A 17,249-nucleotide genomic window follows, 5' to 3' on the forward strand; every position below is an offset into this window, starting at 1 on the left:
GCATCTTTAACTGATGGTGTTGGACAGTTTGCTTATGTTAGTCCACCAAGATCCAATCATAATGTAGCAAACCTTTGTCCACTATAGTATCAGCCATACACCGGGCTCTGGAACGTGATGTCCACTACAACCAGTAATAGCACACCTGCTGCAATCATAAACTTTTTTCCCCAAGACTTCTTTAAGAATGTGTGCATAGCCCCGCCCACAATGGACACCATTGGTCGAATCAGACGGATAGGTTTATGTAGATGCTTGTAATTTAGTACTATAAATGTATATTATTATTTTTATAATTATAATATATATTTGTAAATTCTTATAATAATATATCAGTTTTTTCTTTTAAAAAAATATTAGTTTTTTTTATTCACATTCTCAGCTAATGGACAACTGGTAAGTCTGCAGGACTTAAAAGATTGGCTCAGTCTTGCTCCAGATGTCTAAGGCGCTCCAAAATCAGTGAGAGACCAGATGTTTTTAAAACTGAAGCATTTTGATTGGCTTGAGCTACTGAAAATATTCCTGGATTCCTGGGTCTTTAACCTCTTAGGTGTGTTTGTGCGTAAGAATAACAGATGTTCAAGTGCTAGAAAAATATAATTGCATTAGTTTATGCTTACATAAGTAATGCACAAAAATAAATATAGTACAGTTTAACAGATCATTTCATATATAAAGGCTTAAAAGTTATATACTGGGAAGTATTTAGGGTATAGACCAATTAGCTGTAGGTGATTCAGAGAGTGCACAAAAATATTAATCATAAAATATTACTTAAACCATCAAAGTGTCCCTTGTATAATATGATAAAGATTTTAATTTTACATTGACTTGAACTAGACTACACTAGAATCCAAGCAGCTGGTTCACAGTTGTGGCTCGTTTGTCATGTCCCTCTCCCTCTCAATAATTCATGTTATGGCATTAAATAAAAAATAAAGAGACCACTGTAAGCAATATTTTCCTGCTATCAATGGCAATATTTAATGTCTGCAAGACTAATACGTGGTTCTGCATATAAAGGCAGCTGCAGAAACAAATTTGAGTTAACATGTCAAGAATATACATACAATTCCCTTAATTTTCATAACATTCAGTTGTCTACAGCCTATTGCGCTCCTTTTTCATTCCCTACAAACACAACAGCTTCTGAAATTACTTTATATTTATAGTTGTGAAATACGGAGTTAAAATATAAGGTGGGAAATTAAGAGAACTCCTCCAGGAAATGTTTTTGTTACATATTTCAACTGTAAAAGATCCATTGTTTATTTTCCCACAGTCCCACTGATAGCCTTTTTTCTTTAAACAATAATGCAGCCGTCAAAAGGTCTGAAGTCCAAAAGTGACCTTCGTGTTTGCCCACCACACCCAGATTTCCTCAAACTTCCTCAGACTTCCTGAACAACTTTACGGATATAACACCCAAATATTTTCTCTTTCTGTTTCTTAATGTAAAAGCTAATTCTTGGAAAACTAGCACTATACAGTTTGGGGGAGAGTGCTTAAAACAATACAAATAGCAGAAAAGAATTACGAAAGCAAGCACTTGCAAAAATGAGAGCCAAACATTATAATTAATAAGCGGACACAATCTCTCAAATAGGGATATGCCGGTATACAATTTTCATGTTACGATTAATTGCTCATGTTTTTTCACATTATACGGTATTATCACAGTAATTAAATTTAGTTTCCAGTAAGTGATCTTAATTCAGTATAGCAGGTTTAAAAAGTTTTTCTTATAACAAAAATAACTGAACATTTAAATACAGTAAATCAATACAGAAAATATATCAAGTTAAAAGTTTTACAGAGATTAAAGTGCAAAAGAAATATAAAGACACACGGGTACCACTTTACAATAAGACCTCATTAGTTAACCTTAGGTAACGCATTTACATTCACAATGAGCAATAACTACATTTGCTACAGAACTCATTAATCTTTGTTAAAAATATATAAGGTTTAGTTCATGTTAGCTCATTAAATAACACAGTTGCAACTTTTGATTTTAACAATGTGTTATTAAATATTGGAATACCTAAGATTAATGAATGTTCAGAAGAATTCTTCATTGGCAGTTTGTTAACTAATGAAGCCCTAATGTAAAGTGTGAATGAACAAAGAAACAAAACACTTTCAAACAATATCTAGAGCATGTTGTGGTCCAGATTAAAATGCAAAAAACGTTTGAAAATAAATAGCCTATTAAGTCTAAATGTTAAAGTATTTGGTGCTGTGATGAACACAATAGCAAATCCACAAACTTGAATGGGTATTTAAATACATTTTAAATGCTTTATTTATGGGGTTTCCAGATTTTCTGCAGTTTAGCGCCATCTACTGTCAGAGAGCAAGAGTGCTTTCATTCAGTGCATCTCTTACGTGTTCCCTCATGTGCTTCTCATGCTTACTTGTTTACATCAGAGAACACATGTCTTTCAAGCAGTGTTGTGCATTTTGACCAGTGGATGAGAACAGTGTGAGTGTGAGCAATTTAAAGTGCACATCTGCGAGTGTGTAAATGTTTTTATACAACAATCCAAAAAACAAGTTTAAGGAAAACAAAGTTTGAAACAAAATTCCAAACAAAACCAGTGTGAAATTGTTGCATGTCTCTAAGCAACACAAGTATCTGCGTTTCAGTCCTCAATAAAGAACGATTTTAAATATTTTGAGTCAGCATAGTTTTAAATGAATCTGTTGAGTGAATAATTCAGTGACTCACAAAGACCATCACTGATCTTGTTGGTTTCTGAAAGAATTTGCATTTTTTTAACAAATTGGTTGAATGACTAATTCAACGGCTCACTCATGAAAACAGTCACTTGTTACCATCTACTGCCATCTACTGCCCCCTTATATTTGGCTAGCCACCCCAAGTACCCACTATCAGATATCTCACAATAGATTCGTATTTAGTATTTATAACTGCATCTGGCAGTGGCGGATCTTGGCATGTGTAGGCAGCCGCCAAGGGCTGCTTTCTTCTCTTCTTTATACTTAATTTTAGGCGGCTTCCATACCGTAATCTTAATCAAAATCCTGAGCGAATAATGTTACGCGATCCATGTAGGCCTAATGCGCAAGCACGAATCTCCACTTGCAAGCGGATTTCCTTCACTCACACCAAACTGGACGCTTGCTTCAAAACATTTGTTGCTCTTTTATGAATTAGCTCTGCTCTCGCTTGGATATTATGTGTACACTCAAATGTTGTCCTCGTATCACTGAAACACAGAGGAACTGAAAAATGAAGAGCAGGCTTCTCTCACTTAATGGAAGCAATCTGAATATAGTCAGCCATTTCTAGTTATTTATTTTATTCATTCTTATTTTAATTTAAGTGCTTAAATTATAAATATAAATGTATTTAATTATTAATAAATAATTATGGTGGTGACCCAGTCTGGCCCCCCCCCCATTTAAAATGCTCTAGACACGACCCTGAACATTGTCTTCGTTTCCCTTTATGAGCTTTTTGTTTGTTAAAACAAATCTAAACCCTAAAAATGTCAAGAGAATTTCCAGTTTCTAAAGATGAAAGTCCAGGATGAAAGACTTTGGACCGCAATGTCACTAAACACCCACTAAACAGATGGCAAGCATATAACTGCGAGTTGTCTAGGACGGATGCTATCTTTTACTTCAGTGCTTACTTGCCTATAAACTTCGCTTGAGAAGACCAAACACTGGGGGCCTAGCAATGTGTGACTGATGGTTTTAATCAGCTTACAGGTCATCAGAAAAGCTTGAAGATGGAAGCACTGACTTTTATAAAACAACCTTGACCTTAAAGTGAGCGCAGAAAGAAGGCACTAGTGACAAATGTGGCCATTAACCAGTTCTGGGCTCTCAGTTTGAAAGCAGCATTCTCTATTCTAAATTCAACCGTGTATTCTCTCACAGTTCTGGTATAATCGAGTTCATGAGATGTACATTTGTAGTCACCATTCTTGTCATTTGTCATGGCTGGAATGAGGTGGAGACAATCTGACTGGGTCTGCTGACATGGGATGCTCTTTTGATTATGTTCCCATTTGTAAGTGGCATGTTTAGAATCGACAGGACAAGAGAGATAGATGGGAATACCAGTGTGCACAAAGTGTTGAATCCTTAATGGAGCTGTCAGTGGCTGTTTCACTTCTCTTCTGAATCTTCCCCCTTAAAAGAACATTTGTTAAAGTTACATGAGACAGTTTTGTCTTAAAAATCAAGCAAAAAATTATACACAAAACAACTGGACTGATCTTATACCTGATTTTTGGTGACATACTTTAGTGAGTCCATCAGCAATGTTTTGTATTCCTCCTCTAAAACACAGAAAAATCTATTTTAAAAAATGCTAGGTTGTACAATACCCAAAAGACAGCATTTTAAAGCCACAATATGTGCAAAAATATATAACATTTCTAAACTAAACACATAAAACGCTACCTGGTTTGTGATGTGCAGCCTTGTTCAGTCCAAGCGCAGTATGGATCACGAGAAAGTACACATTCTTCGCAGGAAGCATTGTAATCTTCACATCTCTGCAGATCTAAGATGGAAATCTGTCCGGGATATCCTACAAACAGCTTCCTCTGCAGACAAAATCAACAGTGGCTGAATGTGCAATGTCAAAGTGTTTAATGATTCACAAGGCTGCTGGATTACCTTCTCAGAGTCGAGTTTCATCGAATGTACGGGTGCTGAACCATTGCACAGATGCGTTTCAGAGATGATGAATGCACTGGAGCCATCCTCCAGTATCTTTAAGATTACTCCATTGTCTAGGAAGAACCAAGACATCAAATGTCTGAGTAAGAATAAGGTGTCTGAAAGAGCCAACGAGAGCATTTGCAGAACAACACAAGTGTATGATAGGCACTTTAGACTGTTTCCATCAATGTTTGATATTTTGAGCCATGCAGTCAGTAAGTGTATGATGCAACATGTCCTCCAACCAATACGCTTGTATAGGTCGTTTGTCCTGAAATACGACCCATCAGAGCGTATACTCAGCATCAGAGCGCCCCTATCAGCAAAAGGTCTTTTCATGTTAATGTTTTGTACTCTTTTATTTGCCCTCTGGTTTGCGTTTCGTGTGGCTCAGTTAGTAGATTATTGCGTTATACCTTGATATGTAATGATGCTATCATGGGTTCGATCCCAGGGAACGGACGTGCACTAAAATGTATATGCTCAATAAATCATAATTTAGCATGAATTCTGTGAGGGTTAGGTTTAGGGGTGGGGTTAGGTGTGGTTATTCGAACGAATAAGCCACCTAGTAAAATATGTAGGAAATACTGTGAGATTGGTGTAAAACGCCCACACATTGCATTTAAATAAACATGCGTTTTGATTGGTAATGACGTTATACATCAATTCATGACGGCAGACGCAACGCGATACTGTCATTATTTTTACGCCCACTAGAGGGCGCTTAACTTTAAAACGTAAATATAGGTCGTATTAAATGCTTACACAAATGACCTATATGGTCGTTTTTTGTTGGAGGACAGGCTCGTATGATGCCATGTTTAGAAATCTAGTCAGAATTTCAAACTAATGTAAAGTATTCCAGCCTATAGTAATATAAAGCCTATAGTATATCTTACTCTAAAGTGATCATATCATTAGAAAACAAATTAATAAATAAAATTATTCATTATTCTCTGAAAGTATGATATTTCAGTTCCATTCAGAACTTAAAACTTCCTCCAGAGTGCAAGACTGGTTTCTGCATATCCTATAACTTTGTTATAAAAGCTTATAAACGTTTCAGCATATGTTGCTGAAACAGCAGCAGTTCAGTAGCTTGTAGATGAATTGTAAGCGTCAGAAAAAATGGGCAAAATGGTTAAAAATTAACAGTTTTTTTTTAAACTAAAGTTTTGAAAACGAATGTAAAACTAATGTGACTAATGTTATAATCAGACTCAAGTAAGAAAACAAAAGCCGGTAACAAGGTAAGGGTTTCTATTATTAGGAGTATTGTTATTGTCTGGTATGAAGGAAGTCAACAAACAAAAACATTTGAACCAATACATCACACGCAAGTATACCTGTTGCAAGCAGCAGCACATTGTGCAAGCTGTCATCTGAAGCTTGGACCCGGTCAACGGCTATCTTGGTAAAGTTCTTATTACTTGTGAAGAAAGGTGTTTGTTTTTGAATGGGTTCAATCCATCTCTTCATCTCTGGATGGTCTTTAATGATATGAAGAGTAGAAGTTGGAATGGAATTGCTTTGTTTGACACACTGGAAAAGAGGAAGATATATCGTTATAATATAGTTTCGGTCAGTATTGTTTGAGGTTACAACCATCCCATTGTTATCAAGGCCATGGCAAAAATGAATGCTCATTTCCTGAACTATAAAAGGAGATTTAAAATAGCTATTGTGAGGAAACAATAGCATTGGTTCACCAACAATGGCTATAATAATAGGCCTGAGCAATTCACCTTTGGGTCAAGAGTAAAATGATTGAGGAAGTTGTTGGGCATAAACAATATACAAAAATAAAACTGAATGAACTGAATAGATTTTTTTATGCAATTTTAATGCAAAAATATGTTGATCCATGTAGGGCTTCCCTCGACTAAACATCTTTCTGGTCGACTAATAGTCGTTCCATTTAAGCATTAGTCGACTAATCACATTTTTTTAATAAACAATTTAAATCATCGTAATAATCCTTTAAATGCCTACATAGCCTAATAAGAGCTCTAACACATGCATAAAGCCTTCCACAGCGCACCAGCAGAACGAATGATTATGAATGTGTCAGTAAAAAATGGTAAGGAGACTGCATTAACATTTTAATAATTTGATTAACTAGCACTTTCTTTTTTTCGACGACACTTACTCATCATCTCCGTAGTAGTGATGTGCTTGTACGCATGTTACATACAGATTACATAATCTGAGAATATTTGTTTTCTATTTGAATTGTTTCATTTAGAAGTAGACATTTCACTCTGTAGATTTATTTTTAATGTCTGTAAAGCAAAGATGTAAAGCTCAAGTTCACAGAGACCGAGACGGCAGAAAGCACATACTGTTTGCTTTCTTTATTTTACAAAAGCACAATGTTTTGTTGTTATTGTAAGTGCACACAAATAAACGTAAAGTCTTTACAGATTTGAAAGATTTATTACTCTTATCCGTGTGACAAAAAATTACAGAGTAATTTAAAAGCAAATGAGCGCACCGGTGCCTCCATCTTCCTTCACTGAGCGCGTTATTTCACTTCTACGATCCGCATAGACACTTGAATAGTGCGCATTTTTCTAGGTTAAAAGAATAGTTAATCCAAAAATGAAAAATCTGTCATTATTTACTCACCCTCTTGTCGTTCCAAACCCGTAAGACCTTTGTTCATCTTCAGAACGCAAATTAAGATATTTTGATAAAAAGGTATCTATAGGAGGTAAAAAATATACCTCCTATAGATAGCAATGTAATTAACACGAACAACGTCTAGAAACATAGCAAGATCGGTAAAATAATCCATGTGACATCAGGGGTTTAAGCGTAATTTTACGAAGCTATGAGAATGCTTTTTGTACGCAAAGAAAACAAAACTAATGACTTTATTCAACAATTTGTCTCCTTACCCTAGCGCCATTTTGGAGAGTACTTAAAGCAAACAGCGTATTCTGTTCTGTAGATGCGCCACGCGGAGAAACTTCCAGAAACATTATTTTACCACACTGGTCAACCAGTAAGTGTTATAATGGAAAGTAGTATAAAACAAAAGTGATATGTTTTTTTCTTCTACCCAAACAAACTGAATATTAGATGAAACAAGATGTTTATTTTGATTATTCTGTGTATGTTTTTGCTCACAGTTCCTGGTCTTGGGGTGGGGATTGCCGCAGAATATCCTTTGAACGAGGAATTCTCAAAAACATCATCAAGCTCTGCCAACGAGTAAATGCACACAGCAGTAGAGTTCCTATAACAACATTAAAAATAATAATGATGAGAAAATGTATTTGATTTCTGAGCAATCTGTGGCACCAAAGAAATTGCAAAAACAATATGAAGTTACAAGAGGAGTAAAATTTGTGAACAAACTTAAGCTTCGGGTCCAAAAATTTTGATACATAGATTACATAGTTGTTCATAGCATGCTATGATATAATATTTCTAGTTGCTAGCAAATTGCTAACAAGTTTTTTCCATGTTGCTACCATGATTAAATGTTACAAGCAAGGTAAGTATGCTGTTAATATTGTTATTAATGTTGCTAGCATTGATTAGCACAATTAGTATGTTGCTAGTATGTTTCTAACATGATCTAGTATATTGTCAGCATGTTTAAGAATTATTTAATATGTTGTCAGTGTTTTAACATGTTGCTTTCATAATTTAACACACTGCTTACATGTTTTAAGATGTTAGCGTGATTTCTCACACTGCATATTTTAGCATGATTTAACCATAAATATTCATATTTAGATGCCTCATTAGCAACAGTTTCTATGGGTTGCGACATGTAAGCCATCCGCCATTTTAGGAATGGTCTACGAACCTTTGAGCGGATTGACTATGAGCTTCTACAACAGCAAGTTATGCGCTTGTATATCTTTAAATATTCATTGATTATTATTATGGTGAATGACGTCATATTAGCAGTTCCAAGATGGCGGTTGCATCAACGTATCTGGAGCAGTTGAATAGGACATCTATGCAAATCTATGAATTTAACGCATTGATAGCATGTTTTAGCACATTGTTAACATGATTAACACTTTGCTACCATTATTTGAACATGTTGTTAGCATGTTTTAACATGACTTACATTATGTTAACATGTTTTAGCATGTTACCAAGATGATTACCATGTTTTAGGATTTTGCTAACATGATTTAGCATGTTTTAGATTACATTGCTTACATTGTTGAAAATTGCATACTTACGCACTATTCTAAAACATTTTGTAGTATTAATAGTACGAGTAGTGTGTACACACAAAAAAATCCAAAAACAAAAGGTGCACTTTAAATACCAGGATGATGCACTTAAAAAAAACAAAAAAAAAAACAAAGTGTGCAATGTTGAAAACTGACTTCATGCACTCAACTGTCGCAGCTTTAATTATGTAGCGAATGGGGAGGGGTTCTCAGGCTCCAACTGTAAATTACAACATAACCTTATATAATTCATACACTACATGGCTGACTACATAGTGTATATAAGTAAATAATGTATAAGTGCACAGTCCTATAGTGCTTCATTTGGGACACAGTCGTTGTTAGTGTAATTTAGCACACATTAAGCATGTTCAAGCATTAACATATCAATAACAGTTTAGCTCATTGTTAACATGATCCATATTATTATTATCGTATAATTATAATAATTATAAAAGTAGCAGATTTCTCAAGCCAACCAAATTATTTTCTTTTTAAATGTCAGAAAATAATGCAGTGTTTACCAGCTGCTGGAGAAAAGTGCATACACTCGTGAATCCCTCCAGTCATCAGCATGTTGGATGAAAATGTCCTGTAAGCGGTTGAAATACAGCGACTCTCTAGGAATCCCACACACAAGTCGTGCCTTCAGAAAGGAGGTCCAGATGTTCTGGAGCAACTGCTTGGGACCACCCTGGTCGACCTACGAGAGACTGATGTTTTTACAGGTGGACAGTGTTCTGCCATCATCATCATCCACAAGCTCTGGAAGGTGTCTTCTTCTCATGGCACTTCATACCAAGAACGCAATTTCTGTGACACATGCTTTGTTTCTAGAATCTGACCTCTGTCCTGCAGTCATGTTTTCTGTTGTAGAAGCTTTCACCTAAATTTGTTGATAACAGTGGTGCAGACAGAACTGTGATAACAGCTTATCGGGTTGGATGCCGGGAAGGCTTGAAAGTGCTCAATTTGAACCTCTACGTGAGTTCTCACATTTCCACCTCCTGAACAATTCATGGTAACCAATCTGCGACAATCCAGTGACTTTATAAGATATATCCATTCATCTTCCTTGTAATATGTAGTCAAGTCAAGTCACATTTATATAGCACTTTTAACAATATAGATTGTGACAAAGCAACTGAACAGCATTAAATAGGAAAATAGTGTGTCAATAAAGCAAAAGGCAGTTCATCATTCATGTAGGATTATAAAATCAGTGTTGAAGGTCACTTTTCCACAACAATGGTTCTCTCAGATTTGGTGGGTTCGTGTAGGAAGCCTCACAAATAGCCATCACATCTTTCATACGTAAGTGAGAAACATACCTTACACACTCTTGCCACTCTAGATATCCAAGGATCAGCCTCTGGACTCGTGTCTGAGTTTTTCTCACGGAATAAGACATATATCTTCTCATTCAATGTGTCATTCTGGCGCTGGGCCAGAAAACTTGAAATAAAAGTGGGTTCTGTGGGGGAATATGAATGAGCCATGAATTATTCCCTTACTCATTACGCATTTCTACTAAGATCACAGAACCTCGACTTTGTTTTCAAATGAGACGCCTGTTTTATGAGAGAAACAAAGACCAGGCTGTATTTTGATAGCTGCACTTGGGAGAGGAAAAATGCTTATTAGTCAGCAGCTCAGGAACTTGCTGGCTCATCCCACTCTGTCCATAAACATACTTTACAGTCACTAAAGTGCATACTAAAGTACATTTACTAATTAGAGCATTAGAGGTAAGATGTCGATTAAGCAGAGCAATATCTGGGAGATAATAAAAAAATAGAAGTTACCTTTAAGAATGAAAAAAGAAGTTACCTTTAAGAATGTTGGTATGCAAACAGTTGCTGACAACCACTGACTACCATAGTATTTTTTCCATACTATGAAAGTCAATGGGAACTTGCAAATGTTTGGTTACCAAAAAAGTTTATTCTTATATTCAGCAGAAGAAAGAAACTCAGTGAATGGCTGTAGAGATTTTGAAGTCCAATAAAGTGCATCCATCCAACATAAAAAGAGCTCCACACTTAAGGCCTTCTGAAGTGAATCAATGCATTTCTGTAAGAAAAATATGAATATTTAAAATCTCAAGCTTCTGCTAACTGTCGTACATGTTAACGAGAGAGTTGCGTATCTGCAGATGAAGTAGGATGCAGGCATAAGCAGTCATGACATCAGTCGTGTATTAGAAGAACAAATCGAGGATTTGTAAATAAAAATGTTGGAGGATTTCAATATAAGCCAAGAAGAGACTGCTTTCCTTTTGCTGCCAGCAAAACTTGGTTCTCAGGAGATAAGCATATTTTCACTGGAGTTTACGCTACGTGTACTACATCTGCTGGAACGACACTCTCGCGAATGCACGTACAACAGTAAGTGCAAGTGGAAGCTAGAGATTACGGTTTATAAAGTTATAAATATGAATATTATTCTTACATCGCTTCACTTCAGAAGGCCAAGTCCCTCGATCCGCATGGAGCACTTTTTTATGATGGATGGATGCACTTTATTTTGCTTCAAAATCTTAACAGCCATTCACTGCCATCATAAAGAATTTGGAAGAGCCAGGACATTTTTTTTTATATAACTCTAATTGTATTTGTCTGAAAGAAGAACGTCATCTACACTGATGATTTTTATATATATATAAAAAGTATTCATTTATATTAAATTTAATACGTTTTCTTCTAGTAATTTTAGTGAAAATTGTGTGATTCAACCAACCTGAGACCCATTGATCATACATCCAGACGCTGGTTCGTTTTCCACCTTTTCTGCGAAACTGCAGCAGGGTTCCATCACTGTATAAAGGAGCTGCTGCATAGAGATCTCCGTCTGTACAGAACCAAAGAAAGCCTTGGCGTTACGCTAAATAAGCAACTACAATCCTCCAGCTTATTCACAAAGCCTAAGCAGATCAAAACATCAAGCTGCTTGTGCTCCCACATACCTGCAAGTAGGGACAAGGAGTTTTGTGAACCTGTATGAGGTGAGATTCCTGTGCCATCTACACCCTTTGTGGAATGATTGCTTTCTCTGGAGGACTTCAGGAAAGAGATTTTATTAGCGATCAGAAAGATGGCAAGCCATTTGAACATTTATTCATTTGAATGATATGAATTCTAGATAATATTGATTTTAGACTATAATGCATTTACAGGCATCAAGAGTTACAATTTTGTTTTGAAAAACTGAAAGATTTTTTGCTATCAAGAATTTGTGTATTTGTGAGTAATTCTGCAATTGTTTATATCAAGACTTCCTGTTTTACTGTAGGAAATGTAATAACTGATATCAAAAAAGGCATTTTTGATACATTTGAAAATCTTAAAACGTTAACTGAAAACTGAAAAGTTCATATACAAAATTCATATCCATATTAAAAGTAAAATTGGCTTGCCATCCAGTGTCTAGTAAGTCATTGATTCTCATTCACATATTTCTGCATACATATGCGAATCGTCACACATAAAGGATTATTTGTCACTGTTTTCACTAAATTTCATTCTAAACTCTAGAACAATTTTACAATATGAGACCACACATCTGCAAAAATGCTGTATTGAATTGTCTCAGGTGTTTTACCCGTATTTTGAATTTTGCATTGCATTTTTTGTGTTGTATTAAAAGAAATGTTTGTAAACTTAACAAACTATGTCATGGCAGAATAGTACCAGGAACTTTTCAGTTGTAGTGTTTGTTTTTTACAGTGTGCATATGCTTCTGTTGTCAGTCTGGTGGCGGTTTTGCATGTGCACATAAATTCATAAATTGTATGAAATGTATTACAAAATTAGACATTTTGTGAGCAATAAAAAAACTGCATATGAAGTTATGTCATTCACGATTATACAAGCAATTTAAAACTAAAAATAAAATAGAGAACTACACTTCTTCTTTCTCTTAGCATTCTTTTAATAAAAAAATAAACCACAAGGCAACATTTGGAAGAAGTTTTGCAATTCTAAATATGTAGCAGAGACCAGAGACCACGCCAAAAATGTTGATCTGCATATTTATGTCTTACCAGTTTCCAACACTGTGGCTGTTCTCCATTTGTTCCACAGACAAATGTGTAGTTTTCAAATCTTTCAATTACTGTCACTACATTTTCACAAGAGCCCTGTGTAGTTGAAGCAACATCAGTAAGACTGTTAAACTATAAAACTCAATTTATTATTTATTTTTTCTCTCTCTTTTTCAACAGAATGATAGAACTCACCTCACCACATTTTGGATTGAGAGTAAAGTTCTAAAAAAAATAAAGACATTTTATAGAAATTTTAATATTTTATTATGATCTTAGTCACAAAACCTACTAAAGAAAATCTCAAAATTGGTGCTAAAGTATTTTACATTCAAGAGATGACACTATGCATACACAATTATGTACCTAAATGTATTTAAAGCAACCATGGGGATAATTTTTTTCGCTAATCAATCACATAATTAACATTTAAATTATTTATTGCAACCATAGCAATAGATTGGACTTGTTGTTTGTGGAAATAAATCTTTCATGAACACCAGATACAGCTCCTTTTCATTCGTTGGCACATTAAATATAGACAAAGCTGTCTGTGTGAGTCATTGCCGGTTACCAAAAATATATGCACAACATAAAATTTAACATAGGCTAGACTTACTTATTAAAACCACTGCCAATGTTTGGTCAATGTTGAGTTACTTCTCAATTTATGATATTCAAACTTGCTTTATAGTCCAACTTTATCTTTATAATAAAATTATTCTATATAAAGGTATCATTTATTATAAATGTACAATTATTTCAACAAAAATGTCTACAGTATGTCATATCTCTCATTTACATATTAATTACCAGTTTAGTTATTACCTCCACAATCTGACGACTGTCTACATCAAAATGTAGAATATGATTTATTCCTCCAACAAACAGACTGTTTGATCCTTCCTGATGGAATATGACTGTACGACTATAATTTCTGTTGTATAAAAGAGGAGCATCATCTGGGGTGGGGGGGGGGGGAGATAAACAAATATGGTACAGTTATGTTCTCTAGTAAAATATCATAGGTTTAGATATCGTCTCAGTTGATTATTTATGACAATTAAAGTCTACTGTATAAATGCATTTCTGAATAGATTACGTGGGACAATGACAAGTGTAAATAATTAGTGTGATTACAGAGGAAAGATTTAAGGTTATTTTAGCTTACCTTGTTTTAGAGTTAATCTGGGATTGTAAGAGCAAAACACACAATGAAAGAACGCGCCATAGACAAGCAAAAGATACGCCAAATTTCCCTTGATCTGGACAGAGAAATATTGCCGTTTTATCATTGTCCTCCTATACAATCTATCCGCTCTGAATAATCTCCAACCTTTCCAAATGAAGAGTCTTGACTCACGGGCGTGTCTAGGGGGAGGCTTGGGGAGGCAGTGCCTCCCCTAGGATAAGCCCTGCCTCCCCGAGAAACGGACTGTCCCTCTGATGATAAATAAACATTTAAAAGTTGATTGTTTTGTGCATATTTTTCCATCAGTAGCAGATGAGTCTGACCCAACAAAAATCCAGTTTGGCGCTGTTTGACAGTGCGCGCGCGCTTCAGGCTTACGGGCTCAGAAAAAGTGCATCATGTGAGAATAGAACGCCAATGAAATGTTTAACGTTACCTGGCAGAGCCTTAGAGCAGTGGTGTCCACAAGGGTGGCACAAATGAGCTTTGCCACTCCAGTTGCCACCCCAAAACAGCGTATGGGATCGAAGTGCATTGAGAGCGGAACATCGTGATTTTGACTGAAACATGGTTTTTTGAAAGTCAGAGCATTCTGCGACTTGCGACTACGACTTTGAGGTCCAACGCTAAAGTGCCCTCGCGGTCCGGTCTGCCCCGTCCCCAATTTCTGCCAAGGGTATTTTTGGTTGTGGTTATTTTCATTCTATCAGCTGCAGTTCTGGCGCCACGGAATTATTATAATACATTAACATAAGTGTTAACTCAGCGGTAGAGTTACTCAAACAGGATACTGCACTTATTCACAATTTTTTTTTTTTTTTTTTTTTGCATCTGCTTTAAATCCTTATTTAAAAAGTTTCATTCGTGTGCTTTTCTGACGTTCGGTTCTTCTAAGCACAATCAAAGTGCGGCACGAAAACGAAAAAGCCCTTCAAACTGTGCCTGATTTCTAAGTTATGTTCTGTGCTAATACTGTCGATACACACAAGGTTTATGTATAGACTAAGTTGGATTTGTCTAAAATTAAAGTAAACAACTGAAAGAGGATGCATGTCTGTATGCATGCAGTGTCTGTATGCATGCAGGTCTTAAAGGGACAGTAGGCTACATGCTGCCGTGCGAATTAAAGGGATAGTTCACCCTAAAATTTAATTTCTGTCATTGTTTATACACTCACATGTTGTCCAAAACCTATATTAACTTCTTTCTTGTGCTGAACACAAAAGAAGATATTTTGTAGAATCTGGGTAACCAAACGGTTTCTGGTTCACATTCACTTTGATAGTAGTAAAACATACTCTGGAAGTCGCTGTGAACCAGCAACTGTTTGGTTTTCTTCAAAATAATGCTTATGTTTAGCAGAAGAAAGAAACTCATTCAGTTTTTTCTTCTTCACTATTAAAATTTTTGGGTGAATTATTCCTTTAATGTTAATAAAACACCAAACCCACAGAGAAAAATCACTCAATACTCTTGACTGAAAAAAAAAAATTAATACAGTTGCTTTAATAGGAATCAGTGTACATAGTGTTTTATTTTTATATTTGTTCATTCATTTTTTTTAATGCTCCTGCTAAATAAATCTCTTGTACCTGAAAATAAAACACTTTATTTGTATAATATCTGTATTTTTAATGTGTATCTTTGTTCTCATTTTTTAATAACAAAGATAAAATAATTACAAAGATTTTTATCTTCACCCATGCACTTTGGCCTAAATATCCACCATACTTTTTCATATTTTGTTACCTTAAAATGCTTTATAATAGGGAAATTAGTTTGGTTGTGATGCTCAAACAGCTTGCAAAATAGGAAACCCAACATGACAAAGAATCAGGATAATCATGATTTCTAAAAAAAAAAAAAAAACAACAACAAAAAAAAACAGACTTATTAGATTTTTATTATATCACCCACCCCCTGAGGGAGAACAAACCCATACAGACTCCACACCCCTGTAAAATAATAATAACATTTGCCTGTCCAGCATCACTAATAATAAATAAAATTAAATAAACAAATAAAATAAAAATAAAACCATATTTAAAAATAGTTTTGTTGCCTCTGCTAATGAGATCATAAATTAAATTCTTATAGTTTCACAAAAATATAGTTCTGCTGCTGCACTTCACAAGCTCACTCTTCTCAACAGGGATGTCGTTGAGCAACAGGATGAGGAAGACCATGATGTCGGCTCTCTGAACCACACAACCTTGAAGCGAAAGCAGGGGAACATGTGCAGGACAATCTGACTGCTGTGTCTGCTCCAAACGTTTGTGTGCCTGCACCCCATGACCACGACTACCTGACAAACATTTACACAGAGTTTACAAGTAAATGCATTGATTTATTACTTTTGTAGTGGGCTAAACCACTGAAGTGGTTTAAAATACATAAATAAATTATAAATTTATCCAAAGCAACTTACAGTGCATTCAGACTAACAGTTTTTTATCTAACATGTGTTCCCTGGTATTCGAACTGAGGATGAAGACACCACAGCAGCATCTGGTCCTGATGAGACAGTAAAGGGCAGGTGGAGTGAAGGAGCGTCTCATCTGTGACTCTCGATCATTTCCAGGATGATGCTGTGGTCTTCTCCATCCTCAGTGCACACACCAGTCTACGGACATTTTCATGTCCTACAAAAATACACATACACAATACAAAAAGTCATTACATTATTCTTTTGTTTCAGGTTTTCCCTTTTTTTCACCTTTCCTTGCAGGTCCTGCTCCACCAGGGCCGTGCACAGACCTTCTGAGGGGCATGTGCTGAAACTAAAAAAGGGCACCCCCCTCCCTTTTTTTATAGCAAGATTTAGTAAGCCTGCATAAAAGGAAGAAATGGTCACATCTTCATGACAAATTCAATAACACAAAATAATAGTCTCAAAAAAATACTTGACCCATACATAAACATGTTAACCAAATATTACAAATTAGCTTATAAAACCAAACAGAAACCAAAATCTTTTTTTTTTTTACTTTATGCACTTTTTTTATGAACTTTGCAAAGAAAAAAATTATATATATTCTCTTTTTTAGCTATTCTGTTTGGTTTTATAAGCTAATTTGTATTATTTGGTTAACATGATTATGAA

General features: G+C 35.3%; 1 protein-coding gene across 1 annotated transcript; it reads right to left on the reverse strand.

Moving 5' to 3' along the window:
• Nucleotides 1–962: 962 nt before the first annotated feature.
• sema7a (semaphorin 7A) lies at nt 963–14,315 on the reverse strand. The gene is made up of 14 exons (XM_052598063.1): nt 14,126–14,315; nt 13,783–13,916; nt 13,150–13,179; nt 12,955–13,050; nt 11,878–11,971; nt 11,652–11,762; nt 10,244–10,386; nt 9,437–9,615; nt 7,843–7,951; nt 6,057–6,252; nt 4,663–4,778; nt 4,444–4,589; nt 4,264–4,319; nt 963–4,170 (listed from the first exon to the last, which is right to left on the reverse strand). The coding sequence occupies exons 1-14, from the start codon at nt 14,247–14,249 to the stop codon at nt 3,800–3,802; spliced, it is 1,905 nt and encodes a 634-aa protein (XP_052454023.1). The 5' UTR covers nt 14,250–14,315; the 3' UTR covers nt 963–3,799.
• Between the last annotated feature and the right edge of the window lie 2,934 nt (nt 14,316–17,249).

The sequence above is a fragment of the Carassius gibelio genome, chromosome B25, assembly GCF_023724105.1.
Source record: "Carassius gibelio isolate Cgi1373 ecotype wild population from Czech Republic chromosome B25, carGib1.2-hapl.c, whole genome shotgun sequence".
NCBI lineage: Eukaryota > Metazoa > Chordata > Actinopteri > Cypriniformes > Cyprinidae > Carassius > Carassius gibelio.